Source organism: Herpailurus yagouaroundi, unplaced genomic scaffold, assembly GCF_014898765.1.
Source record: "Herpailurus yagouaroundi ecotype Mexico unplaced genomic scaffold, PumYag 141, whole genome shotgun sequence".
NCBI lineage: Eukaryota > Metazoa > Chordata > Mammalia > Carnivora > Felidae > Herpailurus > Herpailurus yagouaroundi.
This window is the reverse complement of record NW_024412396.1, coordinates 48,242,119-48,270,078: the sequence shown is the minus strand read 5'-3', so window position 1 is coordinate 48,270,078 and position 27,960 is coordinate 48,242,119. Positions and strand designations below refer to the sequence as shown.

Genomic DNA, 27,960 nt, shown 5'->3' with positions numbered 1-27,960 from the left:
ATTTCACCTCATTTTAGCAATGATTCTATCCTGTCTAGGCTGTTAGGTGTCTACATGCATAACTTTCTCATTGGTTAAAGTGGTTGAACTTATTCATTCTACTCTCATTAACTGAGTATTATGCTTTGCACAAACTAAGCATTCAGGAAATACCCGCTGAATAAATAGGTAAGCCTCTTCATTTACAAAGAAGGGGGAAAAAGGTAGAGATTAAGTAACTTGCCAAAAACCAGACATCTACTTAAATGCAGAATTTTTAAAAATTAGAACCTAAATCTTCGGTTTAGCTGACTTTACTCTGTCCATACTAAGTAAGATAAAACAGGTGAAATTTCTCACTCCCTAACAACAAAATGCCACCGGCTTTATTTCAAAAATGTTTCTTCTATTCACTTCGCAAATATGTTGCATTGACCCATGCGCCAAAGTGAAGAAGTACAAATTCTTAAGGCCCAAGTTAGTAATGTTTAACTTCCAAATGGTGCCTAAATGCATTTCAAAGCCTCATGAGCAAGTGGGATAAACTTTAACAGCCGAAGAACTGCATGCTTTTCTCTGAAGAAACGTCGGAGGAGAACTTGAACCTTGGAATGCCTACAAGGCTGTAAACACCCACAGCCCACAGCCTCGCCTTGAAATGACAGGCGAAGGAGAAGCTAGCAGCCAAAGCCCCTCAGAGCCGGCAGCCTTCCTTCTTCTAGACCCAGAAAGTAAGTGGACGTATGAAAGAAGGGGTAGCTCTGGGCTGAAATACCGAAGGCAGAGTCTCCTCGGCATCCTCTTTGCCCCACCGCAACGGCCTTAGTGTAAGGCCCCGAAGCCCGCGGGCAGGGCTCGGCTGCGGGTGCAGTCCAGGAGCCCCCGCCCTAGGGACACGCTGACCCTAGCTTTCTCAGGACCGTCTTGTTCCCAAGCCCCGGCCCCCAAAACCAAGCAAATGAGCCGAAACACCGGCCCCAAAACGCCTCGAGGGGAAGGGCCGAAGCCGTAGGGCTTCAGACCGGCCGCTCCCGGGCCCGCCAGATAAGGGAGGGGTGCCCAAGGGGGGGGGCGGTTTCCCTGTCCTCTCCTGAGTCGAACTCGGCCCGAGCCCCCGAGGGACCGGTACTGGCTCCCTCCCTCTCGGCGACCACCTAGCTGTGCTGCTGTGGCCTGGCCCAGCCCGGAGCTCACCTCCCCGTCCCGGGCAGCCTGCTAGCCGTCAGTCGGTACCGAATTCCGTCCACACACAGCGTCTTCCGGCTCCCGCCGGAAGCAGCGGCAGCGCGGGACAGGAAGTTTGGCCGGCCCCCAAGGCTCACACCCACTCGCCGCCCCAGGCTGGACAGCTGCCGCCCCGCGTGGGGGTCTCCCCAAGGCGTTGATGGAGGGCTGGGGCCGGGCTGTCCGCGCCGGGCTGAGCCCCCGGACGCCAGGAGGTCTCTCGCTTCCTATTCATTCCCGACATTGGGGCCCCGTGGTCTACGAAACCCGAGAAACGGGGTCAGTTCGTGCCAGCCGTGACGTCACTGCTTCCTTGCAGCAACAGAAGGGGTAGTTTTTCCTGTCAGCTGAGATCAGAACTAGTTACGACGGAGGCAAGCGAGGAAGAGAGCCCTACTTAAACATTTATCAGTGAAGAGGATCTCAAAGCTTCACTGACTGAGAAGGGAACTTGCAGAATCAGATTCTGCATTGCATACGGGACGGGGTAAGAATTGAGACTCAGGTGTATAACTTTTTTTGTAATATGAATTCTCCAGAGTCTGGGTTCCCTATGTTGGGATGGAAAGAGCTCTCGGATATCCACACCGCAATAGAACACTTGAGTTCCAGGCTGGATGCCACCACGTGTTAGAGCTTAATGGGGTTGACAGACTTTCAAATTATTAATTTTTGAATACTTGCTGTGTGCCAAAGGACGAGGAACTCAAGATCGTGGCAGTGGGAATTAAAGGAGTTCTCTAAGAAGGGTATTCTCAAGGTTAAACACAAGCCTTGATTTCGTAACAGGTATCTGAATGGGTGAGAGAGTAGTAGTTTGGGTGCACAAACTATGGTGATTTAAAAACAAAGTAGAAACATGTAAGAGAAAGGCAATTCCACTTTAGATAAACAGAGTTTATCCCAGGTGTCAAAAGGATATTTTACTTGGAGGTCCCCAGCTCAAGTAAAAGGTCAGAAATAGAGGTGTAGATTTAGTAGTTATCAACATACAGACCTTTCTGGAGATGAAACAGTCCAGGAAAGGTATATAAAACAAGAAAGAGAACACTGAGGTCAACTGGAGTGATTGATTACTAACAAAATTTCAATCCACTTTCTACAAATGTTATAGACAAAAGTATATTGCAGGGTGTAAACAGGTGACCATAAACCAGCACAACACTTAGAAAAATATCCTCGATTTTATTGTTGTAAATGGTTGATTAAATTAATGAAACAAACCCTCTTATTTAGAGGTTCATTAATAGATCTTGAAACTCATGTTCAGAACCATTTGTTAATTTGTTCAGTCAGTCCTGTCATTTTCTTTTAAGTCCTGTCATTTGCTAAAACTGTCTTTGTTGTCTTAATCTTTCTAATCACCTAAGACTTCAAGTGATGTTTATATCTATTTGCCCTCGAAATCTTTACACTATGTGACAGTGTGTGCCTGCTAACCTAAAACAAACATGCTTTCGTCAATATATGAGTTTTTAGACTATACAGTAAATTATTTAGCAAAACACAAATAGATCATCCTCTAGTAAACTACTGTCTCCATCGACCTAACTGACCTCAGTTATTTATCTTCTCAACACAAAGCCTCTGCTCTGTATCCTAAAAACTGCTCCACAAGCTCTGGATTCCCCCAAAACCCCTACACACACTCTGCCATCTCCATCTCCACATGGAAAGGCCATCCCAATTCTATTCTTACACCAAATTACAGTTCAAGAGTTATGTAAAGCATTTCCAGGTCAACGTATATTTGCAATGTGTCTTCTCAAGCATTCTATATATATTTCTTTTAATTTGAGAGAAAGAGAGGGAGAGAGAGAATCCCAAACAGGCTCCACGCTGTCAGCACACGATGCTGACACAGGGCTACATCTTATGAACCGGGAGATCGTGACCTGGGCCAAAATCAAGAGTCATATGCTTAATCAACTGAGCTACCCAGGCACCCCTCAAGCATTCTATTTTAAGTGAAAGTTATTAACTGTAAAAATCTGTTTATTTTGTATGATCTGCTAAAGAGTTACATCAAATCTCTATGGGTTTCAGACTGTCTAATCAAAACATCATATGTAATATTGGTAAAGGAAAGAAAAATAATGTCATGTTGACTTCAGTCTATTATTGTAAATACTCATGTTGGATACAGAGAACATATATGATATTGAAGATAAAGGAAAAAATGTTATCCAACTAGAAAATATTACCTATGTAATTAAAAGCTATCTGTACTCGGGGCACCTGGCTGGCTCAGTCAGTTAAGCATCCGACTTCAGCTCAGGTCCTGATCTCATGGCTTGTGGGTTTGAGCCCTGTGTTGATTCTGTGTCCCCCTCTCTCTCTCTGCCCCTCCCCACTCACACTCTGTCTCTATCTCTCAAAAATCAACATAAAAAAAAAAAGCTATCTGTAGTCTAAGATTTTTTTAATGAAATATCTTAAAAATCTTTGAGTAAAATGGAAAGAAATCTGTGTATTTCCTTGATGAAGATGCTTATACATATTACAAAGAGGTTTCTTCTGAAATGCAAACTATCTGCTTTCCGATGTTACCTCCTGTCATCATGGACTGGAATGCAACTAGAAAGAAAACAAACAAACAAACAAACTAGGTTATATGAAAACCTAAATGTCACTATCATACATGTTTATCAGTAGGTCGAACACATGCAATTAATTTGAATAATTTCTTCAATTATTTTAATATTAACTATAGAAGGAAATTTTCATGAAGAGAACCTGAAGTGAAATATTGGCAAAACCACTAAACTAACTCAATTTACATCTTAAAAATGTGTTTTTACCCAAACTAGAAATGTTTAATTGGTATCTACCTCAGTGTTCACTGTTTATAGAATCTGAAGACTAGAAGCAAATAAGTATGTGGATAAAATGCCAGCACAAACAATTTTTCAGTTACTATTAAAAATAATAGAAATCTAACCATAAAGTTTTACTAAGTAAAATATGCATGTTATGCCAGGAAAATGAGTAAAATTTAAGTTGTTTAGTAAACATATTGACCAAATGTATTAAATATTTTTTCCTAAAAAGGTAAAAAAAAAAAAACAGTTTGATCTAATCTTTCATTTTAAACAGACAAAAGAATGTTGAAATCTGTGTATGTTAGGGAAAAAAAAACCCTAAATATTGAAAATCTGTTTAATATAATCTTATGATGTCTTAGAACGATTCAATCTGAAAAAGTTACCTAGAAGGTAAATGACTTTTGTGATACTTGTATTTTTTTTCATAACTTGTTTCAAAACCAAAGAAATACTTATTTGATGACTTGAAACGTGAAAACAATACTTTCTTAAATACCATTAAGCTGAACTTTAATGGAGTTTGATTAACATATTTAAGTAAACCTGCAGGATGGGTTTACAGGAAAGAAATAAATGATTTAAAAAGAAAAAAAATGAGGGAAGTAGAAGTAAAGGAAAAAAGGGAATATTTGTGCTAAGCTCATGCATATGATAAATAAACCTACATTCATCTTACCTCCCATGTTTTCCAATCCATTTACCACAGTCTCTTTAATCTGTAAGTCAAAATAACCAAATATAGTATTCTTTAGACTTCATCATGTCTATTTAAAGTTGACCATTTGAACAACACGGGTTTGAACTGTGCAGGTCCATTTATACACAGATTTTTTTTTCAATAAATAAGTACTGTAAATGTATTTTCTCTTCCTTGTAACTTACTTAATAACATTTTTTCTTTAGCTTACTGTATTGTAAGAATACAGTATAAATTACATATAACATACAAAATATGTGTTAGTCAACTGTTTATGTTATCAGTAAGGCTTCTGGTCAATAGTAGGCTACTCGTAGTTTTGGGGGAGTCAAAAGATACATGGGATTTTCAACTGCATGGAGGGTGTCAACGCCCTTAACCCCTGAGGTGTTCAAGGTCAACTGTAATATTCTCCATGTTGGCAAAGAGCAGTAATACTATTTAGCACTTTCTGTCTAAAAACAGATATTCTTCATTTCATGGATATAGCACAGAAGTTTCCTATTGAAAGATTTTTAAAAATAAAATCTTCTTAAAAAAAGAAAATCCTCTTTTCCCATTGTCTAATCTTCAATTGGCAACATCACAAGCTATCCCCTCTTTTCAGAAAACAAAGTATATGAACATAAGCACACGCACATGTAACTTTGCCTGTCATTTGCAAGTTTCAAGAACATCCCAGGTCAGTGTCTCTAGACCCCAGATGAATAACTCCTGATTTTCAGCCAGCAACCAAGAAATATATCAGGCTATCAGGGAGGGCAGGAAAGAAGTATAGTGATGGTGAGATAGGGGTACAGGGAGGTGCTTAAAAGATTTTGAGGAAGCACAGCTTCTAGGGACACCCGGCTGGCTCTGTTGGTTAAGCTACCAACTTTGTCTCAGATCATTATCTAGTGGTTTGTGAGTTTGAGCCCTGCATCAGGCTCTCTGCTGTCAGCATGGACCCTGCTTTGGATCTTCTGTCCCCCTCTCTCTCTCCTCTCTCTCTCTCTCTCTCTCTCTCTCTTCTGTCAAAATAAATAATAAACTTTAAAGAAAAGAAAAGAAAGAAAAAAAGCACAGCTTCTAACACATAGTAGCATTCCATAAATATTTGTTAAATTAGTGAATATTAAAATTTGAAAAAAAAACACCTTTTTGTCTTGTATTATAATCTAAGAAAAGTAAAGGTTAATAAAATTTTAGATAAAGCGACTGACAGTAGAGGGTTTCTCAATTAGGAAGTTATACTCACCTGAGAGTAAACTTAATTTACAATATTCAGTGCAATTTTGTAGGAATTCCTATTACAAAGCTAATATGTTCACTATAATAAATTCAAATAACACAAAAGTATATAATTATGTCAATATCAGTGATATTGATAAAAGAATAGAGGCAAGTTCTACCTTTAGCTTTCCTTCTTTAAACCACTGACTCAGCTGTAGAATGCCAGACTCAAATTTGTCCTTATAGTTTAACACCAGAAATCTTTCTCTGTAGTGGGGAAGAAAAGGATAATGATCAGAGACTATGGAGGGTGAAAGAGCTCAAAATCAAATCATTCCAGAACTCTAATATTTGTTAGTCTTTCAAACATCAGGACTTAATCACACAGAATCAGGCCAGATACAGTTTTAGGTGTAGTTACATGTGTAAGTGTAGCAGGCTTCTATTGTTTGGTCTGGCTAGCATTAAAACCCTGTTTGGTAATTAGCACTGTGATTTTACTTTGTGGGTAATATCCTTTCCCCACTCTCCTGTGACCAAAGCCAGGCCAGTCGGAGCCAGTATCAGCTTTGATAAACCTGAGAGGAAGAGAGCTTTCTCTTTTTGCTTGGGTTACTAACTTGGTAACATGTAAGACTAGAGATAACGGTCATCCTCTTGATCTGCTGCAAGAGAAGAGCTTGCAAAGGAACAGAGCCAACCCAAAAGAAAGCACAGCCCAAAGGTAGAGAAAAACTTGGTGATGCCACTATGCAAACCTTATGTCCAGCCAATACTAATACCGGACTGCTCAGAAACGTGAGCCAATAAATTACCTTTGCACTTACGCCAATGTGAGTTGAGTTTCTATCACTTGGGGAAAAAAAGACTTGCGAAAGATTGATAGAACCAATATGTTTTTTAGAAAATTTTTTGCCAGGGGGCGCCTGGGTGGCTCAGTCAGTTAAGCGTCCTACTTCAGCTCAGGTCATGATTTTGCAGTCTGTGGGTTTGAGCCTGTGAAGGACTCTGTACCGACAGCTCGGAGCCTGGAGCCTGCTTCTGATTCTGTGTCTCCCTTTCTGTCTACCCCTCCCCTGCTCATGTTCTGTCTCTGTCTCTCAAAAATAAATGTGAAAAAAAAAAAAAGTTTTTGCCAGGGCTCTAGTTAACAAAAACCTAAATACTGAAAAAAATGTCCATTTTCAAGTTTTACTTAATAAGGAAGAATTATATATGAAAAACACTACCATTTCATATACATCTATGATCTTTAAACTCATGAATCTGGTAGTAAGGGGAAAAGGGTGGTCCATACCTTGTGATGTTTCTTTCTTTTTGGATTGCTTCTACAGCAGGGGGTAGTGGAGGAGGATAAGGCACATCTTTGTTGTACTGAGAAATCTGACCACACAGGATGATATGGCTGTTCTGATTCATCTGTTCAGGAAAAATTGATGATTATACCCTAAGATATATGCCTTTCCTATGTTTACTGATTTTATGGCTGCCTCAGCGAAAGCCTCCTTGACTACTGTAATTTAACCCTTTGGTGCCAATTAATTGATTTTGCTTTGAAGATTTACTCCTTATATGTATTTAAGAGTTTTAATTAGCCAGGAAACAAGTCCCTTCCAAAGGAACAGAGGTAATTGAGAGTTTGGTAATGCACAAAAGAATTACACTGGTATCATCACTGTTGTTGCTACTGTTAGTAGCAGCAGTAAAGTATTTCCTTGCATTTAAATAATTTAACCTTCGGGTGCCTGGCTCAGTGGGTTAAGCATCCAACTTCAGCTCCGGTCATGATCTCACGGTCCGTGAGTTCGAGCCCCACGTCATGCTCTGTACTGAGAGCTCAGAGCCTGGAGCCTGCTTCTGATTCTGTGTCTCCCACTCTCTCTGCCCCTCCCAAACTCATGCTCTGTCTCTCTCACTCTCAAAAATGAATAAATGTTAAGAGAATTTTTAAATAATTTAACCTCAACTGCAATATATGTGTGTGTGTGTGTGTGTGTGTGTGTGTGTGTGTGTGTGTGTGTATACATAGTAAAGGACAATGCTGTGCTAATAGCTAATGTTGATATTTTATAACATTGTCAATAAAAATATGTAAATAACTGGGGCGCCTGGGTGGCTCAGTTGGTTGAGTGGCCGACTTCGGCTCAGGTCATGATCTCGTGGTCCGTGAGTTCGAGCCCCGCGTCAGGCCCTGTGCTGACGGCTCAGAGCCTGGAGCCTGCTTCAGATTCTGTGTCTCCCTCTCTCTGACCCTCCCCCGTTCATGCTCTGTCTCTCTCTGTCTCAAAAATAAATAAATGTTAAAAAAAATTTTTTTTTAAATATGTAAATAACTATAATCTATGAAAATCGTTTCCCTACCCAAAGTCAGAGGCCATGGCTGTGAGTGAGTTAGTTGATGAGGAATTAGGGTCAAAACTTCACCACTTGAACAACACAACTGTAATTTTTTTTTTAAGATTTTATCTTTAAGTAATCTCTAACACCCAACGTGGGGCTAGAACTCACAATCCCAAAACCAAGAATCCCGTGCCCGACCAACCAAGCCAGCTAGGCACACCTACCTACAACTATAATTTTTTTTTTTAATTTTTTTTTTCAACGTTTATTTTATTTTTGGGACAGAGAGAGACAGAGCATGAACGGGGGAGGGGCAGAGAGAGAGGGAGACACAGAATCGGAAACAGGCTCCAGGCTCTGAGCCATCAGCCCAGAGCCTGACGCGGGGCTCGAACTCACGGACCGCGAGATCGTGACCTGGCTGAAGTCGGACGCTTAACCGACTGCGCCACCCAGGCGCCCCTATAATTTTTGATAAAAATAAATTGCAGGTGAAAAATACAATACTGCTGTCAAAGAACTGAAATTGATGCTCATATGCAAATCTGCAAGCAAATGGAAGTAGTTGTCAGCAAGCTCTTCTGCATCACTAAATTACAATACTGATCATTAACATTATTTCTCACAATAAACCCTACAATTCTATAGGTTTTTTTCGGTATCAGGTAAAAAACACAGCAAATAAAATGTAGCATTCAAATTTGTAACAAATTGGCAAACAACCTGACTTATCACTGTATCACTGATGTCACCACCAACATTGTCAAAGTAAACATCCACTCCAGCTGGACAAAATTCACGGAGCTGTTCTGCCACATTCCCCTTTTTATAATTAATTGCAGCATCAAAGCCCAGTTCTGAGGTCAGAAGGTGGCACTTCTCCTGTGTTCCACAAATTCCCACCACTCTGGAACAGCCCATCAAATGGCCAATCTAGGGGGGAGATTTTAAAAAAGTAAACTTTCCGTTGTTACATTTAAGTGTAAAAATGTGAGTATACAAGATATCACAAGTATATGAGAGTGTTCATCACAATTTAGGTTAGATTACAGGACTTTGGCTAAAAGTAATTTGAAACCAAAAGAATTAAGACCAGATATAATGCCACTGCTAAAAAACAAATTAGGATTGACTAAAATTAGACTTAGTCTGAATGTTAAGATCTCACAATTTAAAGCTGATTTCAACAAAGAAGTAGACTCAAAACATCACTAACTTGCAATTCAATATTTCTCAGGCCTATGATAAAATATTTTGTTTCAATAAAGACTGTTAGTCATAAAACAATATACTTTAAAATTCTATTATAATCTTTACTGTATTTCTAGAACCCAGTAAGTGCTCTCTTATTTGAAGATTCCTTTTAAAAATATGAGTTTGTCTTTTAATTCATGTCATGGAATTCCAGATAGGTACTCTATGGGTTTCTTCCTTATATTGATTAGAGCAATGCTCTAGCATTTACCATGTCTATTTCTGGTTAACAGAGAACAAGATACAAAAATCTACATTTTCCATATCGTTATGAAGAGAGTCTAAGCAGGTAATAACATCATTCCTACCAGAAATATATAATATTATACATTTGTTCAATTTTATATTTTAAATTATATACATGTATCCAGAAATTCAAGTTTTTAGAAAATCAAATAGTTCTCAGAAAGTTTACCTGCCCAGCCAAGGATCCACAAGCACCAGCAGCCCCACTAACAACCATTGTCTGATTAGATCCAGCAGTTATATGACCTTTCTCCTGTATCCCAATCAAGGAAGTCAAACCAGGCATACCTATAGCTCCAAGAAAGTATGAAAGGTGTCCATTTGCAAGTTGTGGGTCTACCTAAAATAAAATATCTAACTTTAAAAAATAATACTAGAAATTCCTATTTTAAATCAACAAGGCAAAGAAAAACCTGTTATGGATTGAGTTGTGTTCCCCCAGATTCTGATGTTGAGACCTACACCTTAATATAACTATATTTGGACACAGGGCCTTTAAGGAGATAATCATGGTTAAATGAGGTCATCAGGGAGGGGCCCTAATCCAACAGAACTTGCATCCTTATGAGAAAAGGAAGAGACACCAGAGGTCTTTCTCCGCACATACACAGAAGAAAGGCTAATGCCCTGTGAGGACACAGCACAAAGGCAGCCAACTACAAGTCAGGAAGAAAGACTTCACTACAAACCAAATTTTCCATCACCTCGATCTCAGACTGTGAGAAAATAAATTTCTGTCATTTAAGCCCCCAGTCTATAGTATTTTGTAATGGCATTCCAAGCAGATTTTAATAAACAACCTGATATGGTTTCTAGAACAGTGAACCATTCTTCAGTCTTGTGAAAATTCTATAATTTACTTGTACAAAGTAAAAAACAAATAAGTATTACTTCTCTTTATAGTAAAAAACAAAAACTTTAAAGAATTCTACGTGAAAGACACTTACCATTCTTTCTTATCAATGCCGCCAAGTATATTTAAAAAAAGAAAGAAAGAAACACTTAAGGGGAAAACATGAGGCAAAGTAGGAAGGTTTTAAAACCTCTGAGCAATTCCAAGGGGCCTGGGTGGCTCAGTCAGTAGGGCATCTGGCTCTTGATTTAGCTTATATCATGATCTCATGGTTCGTGAGATAGAGTCCCTGCTTTGGGCTCTGGGCTGTCAGTGCGGATCCTGCTTGGGATTCTCTTGCTCACTCTCTCAAAAATATGTAAAGAAGCTTTTTCAAAGAAAGAAGATTCTGGGGCGCCTGGGTGGTGCAGTCGGTTAAGCGTCCGACTTCAGCCAGGTCACGATCTCGCGGTCCGGGAGTTCGAGCCCCGCGTCAGGCTCTGGGCTGATGGCTCAGAGCCTGGAGCCTGTTTCCGATTCTGTGTCTCCCTCTCTCTCTGCCCCTCCCCCGTTCATGCTCTGTCTCTCTCTGTCCCAAAAATAAATAAACGTTGAAAAAAAAAAATTCAAAGAAAGAAGATTCACCACATTAATTTGATTTGTAGTTAAACTGCCATAAACAAAATGGCAGTTTGTATTCAGCAGTCTTAAATGGCCGTCAGATCTAGCGTGTACATAAAGGCAATCAAGGTATTAAAGTCAACAATACTTAGGTCTATAGTACACAAAAATATATCATGTAGGTAATATTTATTGGTAAATCCAATATAGAAACTTTGGGAGACAGGTTTGTGTTTAGCAAATATCCTTTCTCCATCCCTTCTGAATTCCTTTTCATTTCTAATAACTGTGCTGAAAGCATTCTGAAGCTCTCCCCAACTGCCCCATTTCCCTCCATAGCAAAATGACAGGGAAAAACCAGAACCTGCTGAGTATTTCTTCCTGCTAAGAAGTTTCTTGTTAAATATATTTTACTGGTATCATTAAGTTGAAAATTATTGTATAACATCTCCCACCTATCGTTTGTATTTTAACAGTCACCTTTAACTGATTATAAGAATTCATAATAACAGGGCTGCCCAGGTGGCTCAGATGGCTAGGTATCCAAGTCTTGATTTCAGTTCAGGTCATGATCTCATGCATGGTTCATGAGATCTCTCTCCTCACCCCCCTCACACCCTCTCTCTCTCTCTCAAAATAAATAAACTTAAAAAAAAAAAAGAATTTCTAATAATAAAAAATACTAAAATTTTATAAAGCTTTTTAGAAAGCGTTAGTCATATTTATCATAGCATTTAATTTCCACATTCAGTTGTGAAAGAGCTACTATTTTCATCTTGCACATGAGGAAACTAAGGTTCAGAGACATAAAATAACTTCCCTGATGACATAAATTGGGTTGCATTACATGAAGCTGCCAGGTTTTATAGGTCAATACAGACAAGTATTGGTAATTTCACATAATTCAACTAACAACAGACACTGAACTCAGGACTTTTGATACAAAATGGAATTTTAAGCACAAACCAAATGAGTTTAAGTCAAATGGCAATTTCGTAGGAAACTTTAAAGCATACAACTATAAGAGACCTTCTGGCTTTTATATATGTAAAAGTCAAGAAATAAATTAAATATGAAAAACAACACTATTCACTAATAATCTAAGAACTGTCATATAGTTATGGCCAACAGTGGAAAAGAAACAAAGGTTTTCCACATTTTAGCAGCCATCTAAAAGAAAATGTCTGCTTTTATTTTTTTTCCCTGATAACACACTGAACCAAATGCCAAATGCACAATGATTTATAGGGAGGGGAAGACCCAGATAGTAGAACCTTGGATTGTGAGTAACTTGTTCTACGAGTGTTCCACAAGACAAGTAAACATTTCTAAAAAAATTTATTTGACTTGATAAATGAGCGATGTCTTGCAACAGGAGTACTACATGATGTCAAATGTCACACGATCGCAACTAAGCCAACGATTCTTGAAATTCCCTTTGATATACGAGTGCTATGGATTACAAGCTTGTTTCTGGAATGAATTATGCTCGCAAATCAAGGTTTTACTGTACTGTATATTATACATCACCTTCTCAAGGCTGTTTCCATTCAGAATAGCCTTGGTTTGCCAGGGCCAATAGAAAGAAGTCACAAAATCGCCTTTAGTAAAATGTACGTGTTTGCTTTCTTCTACAATCCCAATACCTCCACCATCAACCACTTGAGACAGCTGCCAAGGTGTTATATAATCACTGCCAGTGTCTTCATTCATTCTGCAACGCTAAAAAAAGAAAATGTTGATGAGGATAATTCTGCCTGATAATACTGGCCAGTTTGTTAATTTATCGGGTGACTAAAAGAAAGGTATATAGTCAGTAATGTTAAGTAAAGTGTTAAACAAATTAAATTTATCTTAATTTCTATCTTCTTTTCAGTTATTCTTTATCTTTAAAAAAAAATGTATCCCCTCTCCAACAAGTAAAGAAGTATAATTAGAGGGGCGCCTGGGTGGCTTAGTCCATTAAGAATCTGACTTTAGCTCAGGTCATGATCTTGCAGTCCATGGGTTTGAGCCCCACATCGGGCTCTGTGCTGACAGCTCAGAGCCTGGAGCCTGCTTCAGATTCTGCCTCTCTCTCTCTCTCTGTCCTTCCCCTGCTTGCACTCTCTCTCTCTCTCAAAAAAGAAATAAACATCAAAATTTATTTTATTATTTTTAATTTTTTTTTAACGATTATTCATTTTTGAGAGACAGAGTGTGAGTGGGGGAGGGGCAGAGAGAGGCAGAGGCACAGAATCCAAAGCAGGCTCCAGGCTCCAAGCTGTCAGTACAGCCCGATGCAGGGCTTGAACTCACTGACCACGAGATCATGACCTGAGATGAAGTCGGACGCTTAACCAACTGAGCCACCCAGGTGTCCCCGCCCCCAAAATTTTTTAAAATAAATTTAAAAAATAAGTACAATTAGAAAGGACTTTAAGTATGGTCTAATATCAGATTGCGGTAATGGTTAAACAACTGTGTAAACAGACTAAAAACCGCCGAATTGTACACTTTATTTTTTGAAAATGTATTTATTTAGTAATCTCTGCATCCAAACTGGGGCTCAAACTCATGGCCCTGAGATCGGGAGTTATATGCTCTTTTTGGGGCACCTGTGTAGCTCAGTCGGTTAAGTGTCCAGAGCCTCTGTCGGCACAGAGCCCACTTAAGATCCTCTGTCTCCCTCTCTTTCTGCCCCTCCCCCACTCGTGAGTGTGTACGTGCACACACACACACACTCACTCTCTCTCTCAAACATTAAAAAAAAAAAAAAAAAAAAGAGTCACATGCTCTTCCAACTGAGCCAGCCAGGCACCCCTGCATTGTATAGTTTAAATGTATAAATCGTATGATATGTGATAATAGTCCAACAAAGCTGTTAAAATTTTTAAACAAATTTAATATTACATTATGCTAGCAAAAATAATGTGTCAATGGTTTCAATGGATTGTGGCACATTAGCTACACTTAACATGTTGCTATTATAAAACTGTCCAATTTTTATAGAAAGCAAACTACCAACATATAGACTGTAAGATTATTCATTTATTTTGGCCTAGCAATTCTGCTTCCCCAGTGGAAATAACCCAAAAGAAGTGAAACAATTTTTACACAGTTGTTCATCACAGCTTCAGGCCAAGCCCTACATCATACCCCATAACTTTGGGTGGATGTTCTTCTACTACAAAGGCAAAATGTCACAATGGCACCACACCCTTCCATGGGACTAGAGCTGAAGATTTCTCTGGGAAGTAATCAAGGCTCTCTTCCTCTCTGTGGCTCACTCTTGCCCACTTATGAAAGCCAAGACGTAGAGGCCTACAGTGTGGTCCAGGAGATAGAAAAGATAGAAGACTACTTGACTATGTGGGTTCAGTTCACCAGGGTAAATGACCAAACAGGGAATTGAGGGAGAAGCTTCTATGAGAACATACTAACTACACTTCTGCTAGTGTGCCCCTCCAAGTATTCTTGGAAAGCAAGTGCAGCAGCCACTGAATACTGCCGGACCAAGGACCTGACTCTTAAATGAGGCTAACAGAGAAAGTACAAACAGTAATTCTCTATAGGTAAGCAAATGATGTCAACACAATCGAATGTTATATAACCACCAAAATAATATTTGGACTCGTTTATCATATGAAAATATACATAAAGTCACTTAAATATAAAATAAAAAGAGTATAATACATTAAATATAACCATGGAAAATACTGTGTAAACATGGGGATTAAAATGAGTTATGAATTTGGATACGTTCTTTTTTTTTTTTTAAGAACAATGTCTAGTAAAAAGAACCAAAATTATTTTCTTCTCTCCTTCCTTTAATGAATACTTAATAAACGCCATGCCAGTCACTGGAAATACAGTGACAAATAAGACCTCTGTCTTCATAAGTTTACTTTTTATTAGGGAAGACAGGCATCTAAGAACTACACAGATCATTCTTCACTACAACCGGAAGAAATGCTGAAGATCAAGGTACTTTTTTGAGAAAATATACCAGAGAAGACGAGTCTGAGGGTGGAAGGCGACTTATCAAAGCAAATCTTTTAAATTTTTTTTTTCAACGTTTATTTATTTTTGGGACAGAGAGAGACAGAGCATGAATGGGGGAGGGGCAGAGAGAGAGGGAGACACAGAATCGGAAACAGGCTCCAGGCTCTGAGCCATCAGCCCAGAGCCTGACGCGGGGCTCGAACTCATGGACCGCGAGATCGTGACCTGGCTGAAGTCGGACGCTTAACTGACTGCGCCACCCAGGCGCCCCAAAGCAAATCTTTTTAATGCAGGCTTTAAGAGAGTAATAGGGACTGGCCAGGTAACAGGAAAGGAGCGGGAGGGAGACAGAGGGACAACACGTATAAAGGCTTGCTTTAATTGTACTCAGGATTTTGTTGTAGTCAGGTATGGAAGAACAACAGACACAGAGACACCCGCCTTGAAAGAAGAGTTTAAAGTGCCTGGGTGGCTCAGTTGGTTAAGCATTTGACTTCGGTCACGATGCTCAGGTCATGATCTCATGGTTCATGAGTTAGAGCCCCGCTTCGGGTGAGCTCGAGCCCTGCATTGGGTGAGCCCCACTTCCGCCACTCTCTCTCCCTCCTCCTCTCTCTCTCTCTGCCCCTTGTGGGATTCTCTTTCTCTCTCTGCTCCTCACTCATTTGCACCCTCCCTCTCAAAAAAAAAAAACAAACAAAAAACAAAAATACAAGTATTACAAAAAAGAAGAAGAGTTTACTACTTACAAGTCCCAAGAGGAGGAGCACACCATACCACACAGGGCCACAGGGGGAAGCACCAGAGTTAGGAAGAAAAAATAGCAACAGGAGAGCATGGCCCAGAGTCTTTATTATGGTTTCAGGGGGAAGAAATGGACAAGACAGGGTAGGGAAATTTGAGTAAGTTTAGGAGGAGACAGCTTGAATAATTTCAGTGGGATCTGGCTTTAGAGGGGTGGTCCCTAGTTGTCTGGTACCAGGCCCTGGGGTGATTTGGGGCAGGGAAAATCACCTGTGTGAGTTAGATGAAGGAGGCAGTTTGGTGTGTTCCAGGCAAGTTGTTTGTTATCTCTAAAATATGCTGGCAGGAGCTGTCTCTCCAGGATTAGGAAAGCTCCTAAGATATGAAAGCGTTAAAAAATACAGCAAAGGAAAAACATGATCAATATAAGGTGTGAGCAAAAAAGGCACTGGTGTGTTACACAAGAAAGAGGCCCAGTGAGGCCAGCATCCAAGAGGAAGAAGTAAAGTAGGATATAGTAAGGCTGGGCAGGCAAACAGCGACCAGACTATCTAGCATCTTAGACCATGCCCAAAATGTTAGTCTTTATCTCAAGACTAAAAGAAAGCCATTACACATAAAGGTGACGTGATTAGTTGTTATTATACAACTACCACTTCTGGCTGCAGTGTGGAAGACAGTCTAAGGGGGCGAAGAGTGTTTGCAAGGATACTCCATTAGGAGAAAAAGAAACAATGATGACTCAGACTGAATACACGTCCTTGAAGTTTACTGAGAAGTGGACTGAACTGAGATGTACTTAGGAAGGAGGATCCACAGGACCTGAGGCTGACATACAGAATGAACACAGAGAACGAAGAGACAGTCTCAAGAAAAACTCAGTGCTTTCTGGCATGAAATGAGTGGACAGAGGAGCTATATACTCTCCTGGAGGAAAAAGAGGTTTTTTGTTGTTATTTTGAAGTTGGGGGTGTTTAGAAGTGAAGATCATGAATCCAGTTCATGTCATAATCTTAATTGCTTCATCATCTCTCCACCCCTAAAATCCTTGGGTCACAAATTTATCTCACTATAAGTCTCTCAGAGGGAATGCTGAACAGGAAGTTTGTTCCAACTTTGAGAATCCTGTGAAAAACATACCCTTTCTGCTTGTTTTCAACTATTCCTTTTTGACTGTTCTGTTTCATTTTTAAAACCCTTCTAACCCTGAACCTTGGTTTTATTTTGGTAAATTGTGTTCTCCTAATTTACTTTGTATTTATTATCCTGGGCTTAAATGATATGCTTTACATTTTGTTCATCAGGGCATATGTAATCCTTAGATGCCCTGAGCTATGTCTTATTGATACATTGAAGTGTTGAAGTCTTAAGAACTCCACACCAATCATCATCAAGAATTGACCCTGAATACTAAATAGTGCACTGCCATTTTTCTCCTGAATTGGGGGTAATTATTCTCCTCATGTGATTTGCTCAGCACAGTCTAGAGTATTGAGGCTGATAGCCTGACTGAGCTTGTCTTGGCTTCCACTGAAAGGTGGAGCATCTTTAGATCTACGGAAAATCAATGCCCTAATTTATCCCTCGGTATCTATTTGTCTTTTGTCTCTTTAGAATGTTCTAGACCAGTCACCACTTCATTTCCCTAGCCCATAAAGAAAAATTTCTTGCTACCCTGGGAAGAATTTTGAATGAAGTTGTCAAACGGTTTTCCGTGGTAAGCATAATCAACTAAGACTGGTGTTACTTGAAGACAGAGCCTGAAATTACACTCCTGGATCAGAGGGAAGAGGAGCCTTCCCAAGGCTACAACTATCCTGGCAGAAAATTGGTATTGCCAATTGGGTCTCCACTGTACATGAAGCCTGAGAAGAGGTCAGCCAGGATGTTCTCTGTGCCCTACCAGGGCACTCTAAAAGCCAAAAGCAGGAAGCAAGCATATGTACAAGAACAGTAATATATAAAGAGATTCTAAATTGCTTATTTGTCCCTTTGCCCAACTTTTCACAGGCTAATATAGACAAACTTTCTGCATATTAGCCATTATTATCTTTTATTTCTATTGCAAATTTGCCTAAGTTTGCCATTGATCTTTTGATTTTGTACATCCTGTTTTATTGTTTTACAAAACACAATGTTTTTAAAAATAGGTCTATTTATCAATCATGTTCTTTCATATTAGCTGGGTTTGCTGTCATTCTTACAAAGTCTTTCCCCAACATCATTCAATTGTTTATCCATGTTTTTTCTAAAAATTTTTATAGTTTCACTTAAAAAAATTTTTTTTATTATCTGTTGGAATTTATTCTGGTATAGGGGTTGAGCTAAGAATGTAATTTTTGCCCCAAAGTACATAGTCAACTAACTGATCCAACCCAGTTGGATTGAATAAGCTATCCTGATTTTCTTTTAACTTTGTTTTACATAAATAAAGACTCAAAGGAAGCTGTAAAACTAGTACAAAGAACAGAAATTAATGAAATAGACAACAGGAAAACAATACAGAAAATCAACAAAACCGAAAGTTGGTCCTTTAAAAAATTAACAACATTGACATAGTTTTAGCTAAACTGACCAAGAGAAAAATAAACAAGACTTAAATTACTAAAATCAGGAATAAAAGAAAGGGCATTACTACCTATCTTTCAGAAATAAAAAAGGATTACAAGGAAATACTAAGAACCGATGGCAATAGATTACACAACTTAGATGAAATGGGCAAATTCCCAGAAAAACACAAACTACAAAAGCCAACTCAAAAAGGAATAGAAAAGCCTAGTAGACCTACAACAAATAAAGACATTGAATTAGGGGCGCCTGGGTGGCGCAGTCGGTTAAGCGTCCGACTTCAGCCAGGTCACGATCTCGCGGTCCGTGAGTTCGAGCCCCGCGTCAGGCTCTGGGCTGATGGCTCGGAGCCTGGAGCCTGTTTCCGATTCTGTGTCTCCCTCTCTCTCTGCCCCTCCCCCGTTCATGCTCTGTCTCTCTCTGTCCCAAAAATAAATAAAAAACGTTGAAAAAAAAATTTAAAAAAAAAAAAAAGACATTGAATTAGTCATTTAAAAACTCTCCAAAAAGAAAAACCCAGGCCAGATAGCTTTACTGGTGAATTCTACCAATCTTTGAAAGAAGAATACCAATTCTTCACAAACTCTTCCAAAAACAGAAGAGGAGGGAACATTTCCCAACCCATTCTGAGGCCCAGAGTACCCTGATACCAAAATCAGGCAAACACATCACAAGGAAACAATAGACCATGAATATAGTCTCACAGCTTTATGGATGCAAAAAACCTCAAGAAAATAGTAGCAAACTAAATCCAACAACGTATCAAAGGAAACACACCAGGACCAAGAATGCAAGACGGATTTAACATCTGAAAATTAATTAATATAACAAACCATAAATAGACTAAAAAACAAAAACCACATGATCATCTCAATAGAAGCAGAAAATGCACATGACAAAATCTAAAACTGCTTCTGGGGGGAGGGAATAATGGGGATTTTATTATTTAAAGGGCAGAGTTTCTGTTTAGGATGATGAAAAAGTACTGGATATGGAAAGCATGTAACAGCTGCACAACACCGAATGCTCTTAATGCCACTGAATTATACACTTAAAAATGGTTAAAATGGCATACTGTTAGATCTATTTTATCACAATAAAAAAACCCAACACCTCTTTATGATAAATATACTCAACAAATCAGAAACCAAACCAGGAATAAGAGGAAATCTCCTCAACCTGACAAAGGGCATCTACATCCCACATATTTAATGGTGAAAGATTGAATGCTTTCCCCCTAAGATCAAGAACAAGACAAAGATGTTCCCTCTCACCGCTTCTATATAACAATGTACTAGAGGTTCGAATCAGGCAGGCAAATAACATAAAAAGCATTCATACAGGAAAAGAAGAAAAAACTATCTCTCTCTTTTTTAATGTTTATTTACTTATTTTGAGAGGCGGGGGGGGGGGGGGCACGAGCACATGCACGAGCAGGGGAGGGGCACAGAGAAAGGGAGAGAAAGAGAATCCCAAGCAGACTTCACACGGAACCAGATGTGGGGCTCAAACTCACGACCATGAGATCATGGCCTGAGCCAAAATCAAGAGCTGGTCGCTTAACCAACTGAGCCACCCCGGTGCCCCCAAATCTATCTGTCTTTATAGAGACTAAGTCCATGTGCCTAAGGGCTTCTCAACTGTAGTCCTTCACAATATCTTTCAATAAATCTTCTTTATCTAAAAATAGCATGAGTCTGTTCCTTCAAAAAGAAACCAACTAGAATAAAGGTCTTATTCAGAGCCTGCCTTGTAAACTAGATCAATCTGAGAGAACTTCCAAGCCTAATTCACTATGTTATTTACAACCGGGAAGTGATCTGGACATTTGAAAGAATCGGATTAACATGTACTACTATGATGAAAACATTTCTTCTACAACATTCCTCCACAACACAAGTGAATAAAAACAAAGACAACCTGTAATTCCCAGGCATCAAGAGATAATTGCTTAAATATTTATTAATCATGAGGATTGCACAATGAAATTCAGATGCAACATAAAAAATATGAAAATACAATTAATCTTCACCAAGTCACAAAATCCTGATTCTTACCATGTAAGGATCCACAGAAAGATAAAGAGTTCTCACTTGTACTTGTCCTTCATTGATATTATTTGGTAAATTTACTTCTTCTATTCGGAAATTTTCTGCCACTGGATTACCATTTTTTCCTAAAATATTAAGGAAAATATAAAATCAAAAAGCCACTTTCTTATGTAATTATTTCTCTTTTTTTAAATGTATGTCCTTGTGATTTTTTTTTTTTTTTTTTTTTACTGTTTATTTATTTTTGAGAGAGAGAAACAGACAGACAGAGCGTGAGTAGGGGAGGGACAGAGAGGGAGACAGAATCCAAAGCAGGCTCCAGGCTCTGCACTCACAGCAGAGAGCCAGATGCAGGTCTCGGACTCACAAGCCATGAGATCATGACATGAGCCAAAGTGTATTTATTATTCTTTAAAAGGTAACTCTAGGATTCAGAGAACTCCCTTTTAATACAGACATGAATAAATCTATATTGTTCTGTAATTTCTCTGTAACTCAGCATAAATTCTTCAAATAGTTTTAGTTGCTCTTTATCTTCTCCAAGAAGTTCCTATAAAATATTGCCATCAACTTCAAAATTCCTTTTTAAAGACTATTACAGGTAAATCACCTCATCTGTTGTAAAATTGTAAGATTTCAAAAAGTAAAAACTCACAGCCATCTTTTTTAATTATGAAAATCAAGTTTTACAACATAACAGAAACACATCAGCCAAAATAAATAGCTAAGTAAACTTTCCTTCCTCATCTTAAGAAGAAATGGAAACTGGAATATAATTTTTAAAATTTTTTTACAGAGAAAAAGTACGAGTGGGGAAGGGGCAGAGATAGAGGGAGACAGAGAGAAAATCCCAAGCAGGCCCCATGATGCCAGCGTAGGGCCTGACACAGGGCTCAAACACAATATGTGAGATCATGACCTGAACAAAAATCAAGAGTTGGATGCTTAACTGACTGAGCCACCAGATGCCCTCTCTTTTTTTGAGAGAGAGAGAGAGAGAGAGAGAGAGAGAGAGAGAGAGAGAGTGCAAATGGAGCAGAGGGAGAGAGAAGGATAATCCCAAGCAGCTCCACACTCAGCACTGAGCCTGACTCTGGGCTCGACCCCATGACCCTAGAATCATGACCTGAGCTGAAATCAAGAGTAGGACAGTCAACCGACTGAGCCACCCAGGCACCCCATAATTTTTTTTTTCCAAAATAAAATTTAACTTTATGAGATGACTCCGAATGTACTAGTGTCTTAGGAAAGTTTGATATGGGCCCGTGTCTGTATGTGACAGTGTTACATAGAATGGGACTCAAATGTCCAATTTGCTCATCAAATTTTTTTTGATCAAAGCCATTTCCCAAATCCAATTTTAGATAGGTTATGTAGGAGAGTCAGAAGCTTCACTTTAACGCGATTTCTCTCCAAATGCGATATGCTGAATGATGGAGAAGAGACCTAGCCCCAGCTTCTCTCATCTCCCATCAGGGTCAGGTGGCAGGCAGGGATTGTCTTGCTGCTAAGTTCTGCAGGAGGGGCTGCGTGCAGGCTGTTATCACTGGGCATCCCAGCTGAGGGCACCAGCATTCGGATAGGCATAGGCAGGCATTTGTGGACAAGGGATGCTGCAAGGTTACGAAAGCAACACCACAGGCGGAGATGGGCTTGAGCTGGAGGGGCCCATGAGGATGAATGTAATTTTTTTAAAAAGTAAACCTTGGGGTGCCTAGCTGGCTCAGTTGGTGGAGAATGTGATTCTTGACCTCAGGGTTGTGAGTTCAAGCCCCAGGTTGGGTGTGGAGCCTACTTTAAAATAAAGTCTTGAAAATTAGGAAATTAGAAAATTTGAAATATAGAAAGAAAAATTTGTAAGCAGAAAATGTCATCGAAGTGTATTCTTACTCAGTTATGTTAACATAAGCAAACTTCCTACTGATTGAGTCATCAAATGTCTAAGGTGGAAAAAGAATAAACACTTTAATCTAACATCTCACTTTTCTAAAATGGAAGTCAGAAAAGGTAAGGGGCTGGGGGGAAGAAGGTAAGTGATTTTTCTAAGCCACACAGTAAGTAAACAGTAAAACCAAAGCAGCATGGGCCCAAACCTCTCAGGTTATTTTCATACCTAAGTTTCTATGATTCAGGTTACATGTCAGCACAGACATAGGTCAGTGTTTTTCACATAGAACAGAAAGACAAATTTTAAGAATCAACAATGCATACTGCAAATAAAAAACAAAAGCCATATATATATTTGTACTATAATATTTTTTAAGTATATTTATTTATTTATTTTGAGAAAGAGAGACTCCAAGTGGGGGCAGAGAAAGAGGAGGGAGAGGGAGAGAGAGAGACAGACAGACAGAGAATCCCAAGCAGGCTCTACACTGTCAGCACAGACCCCAATGCAGGGCTCGATCTCATGATCGTGAAATCATGACTTGAACCAAAATCAAGAGTCAAGATGCTTAACCAAATGAGTCACCCAGGTGCCCTGGGTAATATAGCATTTTAAGTATAATAATTCTAAAATACCTTTTTTCTTCAACAGATAGCCTTGATAAGCGATCACTTAAAAAACTGAATAATATATTATTTAAAGAGTTTCTTCCAATATCTCTACTAGGGTTAATATCTTCCTACCTTAATTTACCACATTAACTATTACTTTTTGTTCCTTCATTTTCACTAATAATTATCAAAGACCAAGTCTTTGATACAAATACATACCAGGTCGGGAATTCAATACCACTCTTTGTATAATCATCACCTTGCAGCACAGTGCTCTCACAAGACTTCTGTATAGAGCAACTCCTATAAACAGAAAAGTTTTTAAATCACAAAGTTTTAAAATAGTCAACAATTAAAAAAAAGAAAGCACACTTATGATTCCGAACAAGGAGAGGAAAAAAACCATCTTTGGGATCCAGAAAAGATGTAGTTCCCTGTCAGAGTTGGCCTCGTAAAGCAAATATGCAAAGAAAGACTAAATCTAGTTACAATTTTTGACTAATAGGAACAAGTTCAAAAGACTGAGTAAGACGAATGTTTTTGGCTTCATAATTCAGGCACATTCATTTTTATACCGTCCTGATTAAGCCTCCTACTGTGACTTGATTAAAAGAAAACATGATATATTCCTCCAGAGCTAGAAGTTAATCTAGTAGCAAAACAAAAACACTAGCTGTTTGAGATGTAACCAAATGTTCAACAATTCTTTTATTCATTGGTCAAAATGGAAATTACGTTAATAGTTTTATTTATACAAAAGCAAAACATCAGTGGTAGCTGGCTCAGTCAGAAGAGCATGCAACTCTTGACGTTGGGGATGTGAGTTTGAGCTCCATGTTGAGTGGAGGGATTAAAAAAAAAAAAAAAGAAAGAAAGAAAAATAAAAAAAAAAAAAAAAAAAGTAAAACATTAAAAGCATTTTTAAATTCTCACCTTACAGGAAATTCTGAAATACAAAATAGCCAAAGAAGTAAAGGATCAGCTTATTCTGGGTTTACAATTTGAGCTAATGAAAGAAGCAAAATGAAATTCTGGTGTTGGCACTGTATCTCCTAATCTTCCATTAAGTATTATTGTCCCCATTTTACAGATTTTATTTCATGCCATTGAATGCTGAAGAAACATTTGTTGCTAAATTCCTTTGTCTATGTAATGTCCTTTGATTGCTTCTTCAGGGTGTCATTTACCTCATTCTTCTATCCCCACCCTTCCACCCCACCCCCACCCCCGCCTCCCTATCCTTGACTGGTAGTTAGATCTAGAGATTCGATTTAGACACAGGTTGAATTTTTTTAAGCAAGAATCTTTAAAGATGTTACTGTGTGCATCCTATCTCCTCACATCAAGAAGTCCAAAATGTCTTGTAGGGCTAAACATATTTTTAAAAGGAAATTTTCTACTGAATCACCTTGTGTGTAAATTATGGAAGAATTAAAAAGCAAAATTTTCCATTGATGCTGGGTCCAAAGATAACTGCCCCAGAGAGGTTATTAACAGCATCATAATTTTCAATCAAAGGAATTCTTCCCAAATAAGTTTCATATTTTGCCCTCTTCTCTGATTACTTTCTATGTGTGCTTTCTCTAAAATATGCACACTGTAGATTTGTCCAAATACTTTTTATCAGCATGAAAAACACACCATTAAATTTCTCTCCCTCTGTATTAAATTAGAAATTTTTCAACTGTCAAACACTAGATTTAACTAAGGTTAAGATAATTGCACAATATCCCTTGATAGCACAACAAACAACACATTTAAAGGATAAAGAATTGATTGGGTTACAAAATTAAAATCCTAAAATATGACACACCAAGTTCTAGATCTGAGAGGACAGGCGGTGGTGGTGTTAAATGCATCCCCAGTGAAGGAGTAGGGGGGACACTCAACTCTTTTTTGACTGATGTTAAGCGTACCATATTTGGTTGCTATGAGATTAAATGGATTCCCAATTAGTGATAAGTAATATCCCAATTGACCAAATCAATTGACCAATTGACCAAATCAATTCCCATTGACCAAATCAATGGTCAACTGAAAAATTCACTCTGGTGCTGCTCATAAAGACTGTGTTATCAGAGAATCTACCTTGTAGCTTAGCATTAGAAAAGAGTACTGAACTAGGTAGAGCAGAGGACACGTCCTGGTTCTAATCACGTGGGATCTTAGGAAAGGCCCTTCTCTCAGCAGGTTCTCTGAATGTTACTAAGTGCCAGGAACGGGGCTAAAGTTTTTATAATCATTGCCTCGAACCCCTTCTACCCAACAACCCTATGAGGATGGTACTGTCATCTGTCCCCATTTTTCTAGATGGAGAAAAGGAAGAGACAGGTTGGAGACCTTGCCCAAAAGAAAGACCAGAACCCACACTCAAACACAACACATAACCATTTCCATAACACGAGCTTCCTAACATGTTTAAAACAAACAAACAACTCTTCCCCATCCTGATCTTGTTCAATTATTCTGCCCAAATGGCTCTGCAGACCCTGGCCTTGTTATAAAAGGTGGAAACCTCTGGGATTTCCTCCACTCTTGCCGGCCTGTCGCTCCCTTTCCTTTGACTCTTCTGGTTTCTTCCTTCCTCTGCCCAAGTCTAACAGGTTGGGAGATTCCTGCCTGGCTCTTCCCTTCTCCCACTGGCCTCACCTTCCTCTCTGGCTCCCACTACCAACCACTCACATGGACATTACTAAGTATCTGCATCTACAGCCCAAATTTCAAACTGGCTTCCCAGATTGCAAGTGCCAAAGGGACAGGGATTTGTGTCTGTTTGTTCAATGATTCATGTTCACCCTCTGGCACATGGCAGGGGCTCAATAAATATTTATTAAATGAACCTCCCAGATGCACCTTAAACACAATTACGTGCAAACTTAAGGCTGCTTACACCCAACATTAAAAAACAACAACCAAAAACAAACACAAAGACCTGCCCCCGTTTCTTCTAGAGCATTCCCTAACCTAGTTGTGGTAGGGTCCCCCCTCCCTAAGGAAAAAAAAAAACCCTCAAGGTAACCTGGCTATGCGCGTAGGTGACCACAACCCTCATGACCTTGTAACATGAGACCACTTAATCAGACAGCATGTTTGTATCTATCACCACATGAGGGAGATTAAAAAAGTAGAAAATATGTAAAAAATTACACCGGGTGGCATTCGGAGCTCAGCTCTTCGGGTACGAGCCCAACTGAGCAGTGCAGGCAGGAATAAAGTTGCTTCCTGTTAAGAAAAGCCGTGGCGTCACGACTCTCTATGCGAGAACCCTGCTACATAGTGACCTAGGCAATAATGCCAGCCTCGTGGCAGCTCCGAGAGGAAGAGTGGAAGTCACCCAGGTTCCCAGATCCTCCCTCACCCGGAAGACCCAACCCAGCCTCGGGCTTGGCTGACCCAGCAGCCCCGGCGCCGGGCCCGTCTCGCGTCACTCACCAGCACGCAGCTCGAGAGGAAACCGCCCGCTTTTCAGAGCTTGCGAACTGCAGGCAGCGAGACCTCTGTCCTCCCACCCCACCACGCAGGCGCACCGCTAGACCTCTGCCCCACCCCCACCCCCACCCTCGCCTCCTCCCTGCCCCCTCCCCTCCAGGAGCGGGGTTTTGCAGCTAAAGCGAGATCCTTGGGTTCCCACGTTCCCAGATCCCTGGGTTCTGGGAGAAGTGGGGAAGATGCGGAGTTTTAAACGATCGTCACGTGTCTGGGCAAGGTATATTAATCAGTTAAACAGGACTGGTGCTCTATGGCCGCCCATACTGGACCAAAAGAGCAAATCGTTCAGCCTTGACCATTGAGTTCACTTCCAGCAGTCCTTGAAGGAATTTAATTCGTTGTGTGGACTTCTCCGTAAGCCTCAGAGTGGAAAATTACAGCGAGACGGGGCCCATCAAGCCTACCCCTGGTTTTAATTTTTTTTTTCAACGTTTATTTATTTTTGGGACAGAGAGAGACAGAGCATGAACGGGGGAGGGGCAGAGAGAGAGGGAGACACAGAATCGGAAACAGGCTCCAAGCCATCAGCCCAGAGCCTGATGCGGGGCTCGAACTCACGGATCGCGAGATCTTGACCTGGCTGAAGTCAAACGCTTAACCGACTGCGCCACCCAGACGGCCCGTACCCCTTGTTTTATAGACAAGGATACTGAGGCTCGGAGAGCTGATGTGATTGAACCACCTACTTTTTCGCTGGTTAGGGGCAATGCTGCGGTTAAAACCGCCTCTCCAGAGGCTGGGCTATGATCCCTTCCCCTACGAGGGGCTGCCTTTTCTTTCACACACACACACACACACACACACACACACACACACACACACACACAAATCCCAGCTTCCTCAAAGATGGATTACTTAGTGTTGAAAGAGGACTTCAACTGCTTCCTTTTTGATCTCAAACTTTGTAATTGATTAAATTCTTTCCAGCCTATCTCTTAACGCAGTCAAAAAATCCTGCAGGCAAAGCATCCCCTCAAGCAATAGACTGTCCTAAACCAGTAAGACCCTGAGTGACGCCAAGACATGACCCATTTGACCTTCACTGCCTACCAGCGGTAGTAACCAAACCTGCTTTGTTTGGGACCCCTAGAGCCAGGTGCCCTTGCACTCCTGCCCCCCTGCTACAGTGTGGACTGATTTCTCAATTTCATTAATTATTAATTGCTTTTTGTGTTGAACTGGGTTGAGCAAGGCTTATTCCTAGGACAGCTTGGATCCCTGAGGATTTTAAACCCTAAGAGACCATCCTGAGAATTGCTATTTACATTGTATTCATGTCAGTGCTAATAGCTCAGCATATATGATGGTATTCGGTAGCTGAATGATGACTGGGGTAGTGAGCAAAGGGGTGAGAATCTTTCAACAGGTTGGAGCTTCTGATAGAGTCATCTCTGA

The 27,960-nt window shown here is 39.8% G+C and overlaps 2 protein-coding genes and 1 long non-coding RNA gene across 13 annotated transcripts in view; 1 reads left to right on the top strand and 2 right to left on the bottom strand.

Moving 5' to 3' along the window:
* ZNF410 (zinc finger protein 410) overlaps window positions 1-1,285 on the bottom strand; it is a 50,451-nt gene extending 49,166 nt beyond the window's left edge. For all 6 annotated transcript variants that reach the window (XR_005791039.1, XM_040477647.1, XM_040477648.1 and 3 more), the window contains exon 1: window positions 1,174-1,285. The gene's annotated coding sequence lies outside the window, so the exon portion shown is untranslated. The remainder of the gene's footprint in view (window positions 1-1,173) is intronic.
* Window positions 560-18,107, top strand: LOC121032032 (uncharacterized). 2 transcript variants are annotated; one of them, XR_005791041.1, is made up of 2 exons: window positions 560-710; window positions 17,573-18,107. It is a non-coding gene; the product is annotated as an uncharacterized LOC121032032 (long non-coding RNA). The 2 variants fall into 2 exon arrangements; XR_005791040.1 differs by lacking the exon at window positions 560-710 and adding an exon at window positions 1,513-1,690.
* On the bottom strand, window positions 3,609-27,624 carry PTGR2 (prostaglandin reductase 2). Of its 5 annotated transcripts, none has more exons than XM_040477657.1 (11): window positions 27,603-27,624; window positions 23,296-23,379; window positions 20,584-20,702; window positions 15,964-16,062; window positions 12,761-12,952; window positions 9,947-10,117; window positions 9,001-9,210; window positions 7,235-7,356; window positions 6,117-6,204; window positions 4,705-4,744; window positions 3,609-3,780 (listed from the first exon to the last, which is right to left on the bottom strand). In XM_040477657.1, exons 2-11 carry the CDS (start codon window positions 23,330-23,332, stop codon window positions 3,704-3,706), a joined length of 1,155 nt encoding a protein of 384 aa, XP_040333591.1. In that variant the 5' UTR covers window positions 23,333-23,379; window positions 27,603-27,624; the 3' UTR covers window positions 3,609-3,703. The 5 variants fall into 5 exon arrangements, with proteins under 5 accessions (XP_040333591.1, XP_040333588.1, XP_040333590.1 ...); XM_040477654.1 differs by lacking the exon at window positions 27,603-27,624 and adding an exon at window positions 26,509-26,614; XM_040477656.1 differs by lacking the exon at window positions 27,603-27,624 and adding an exon at window positions 26,449-26,469.
* Window positions 27,625-27,960: the final 336 nt, after the last annotated feature.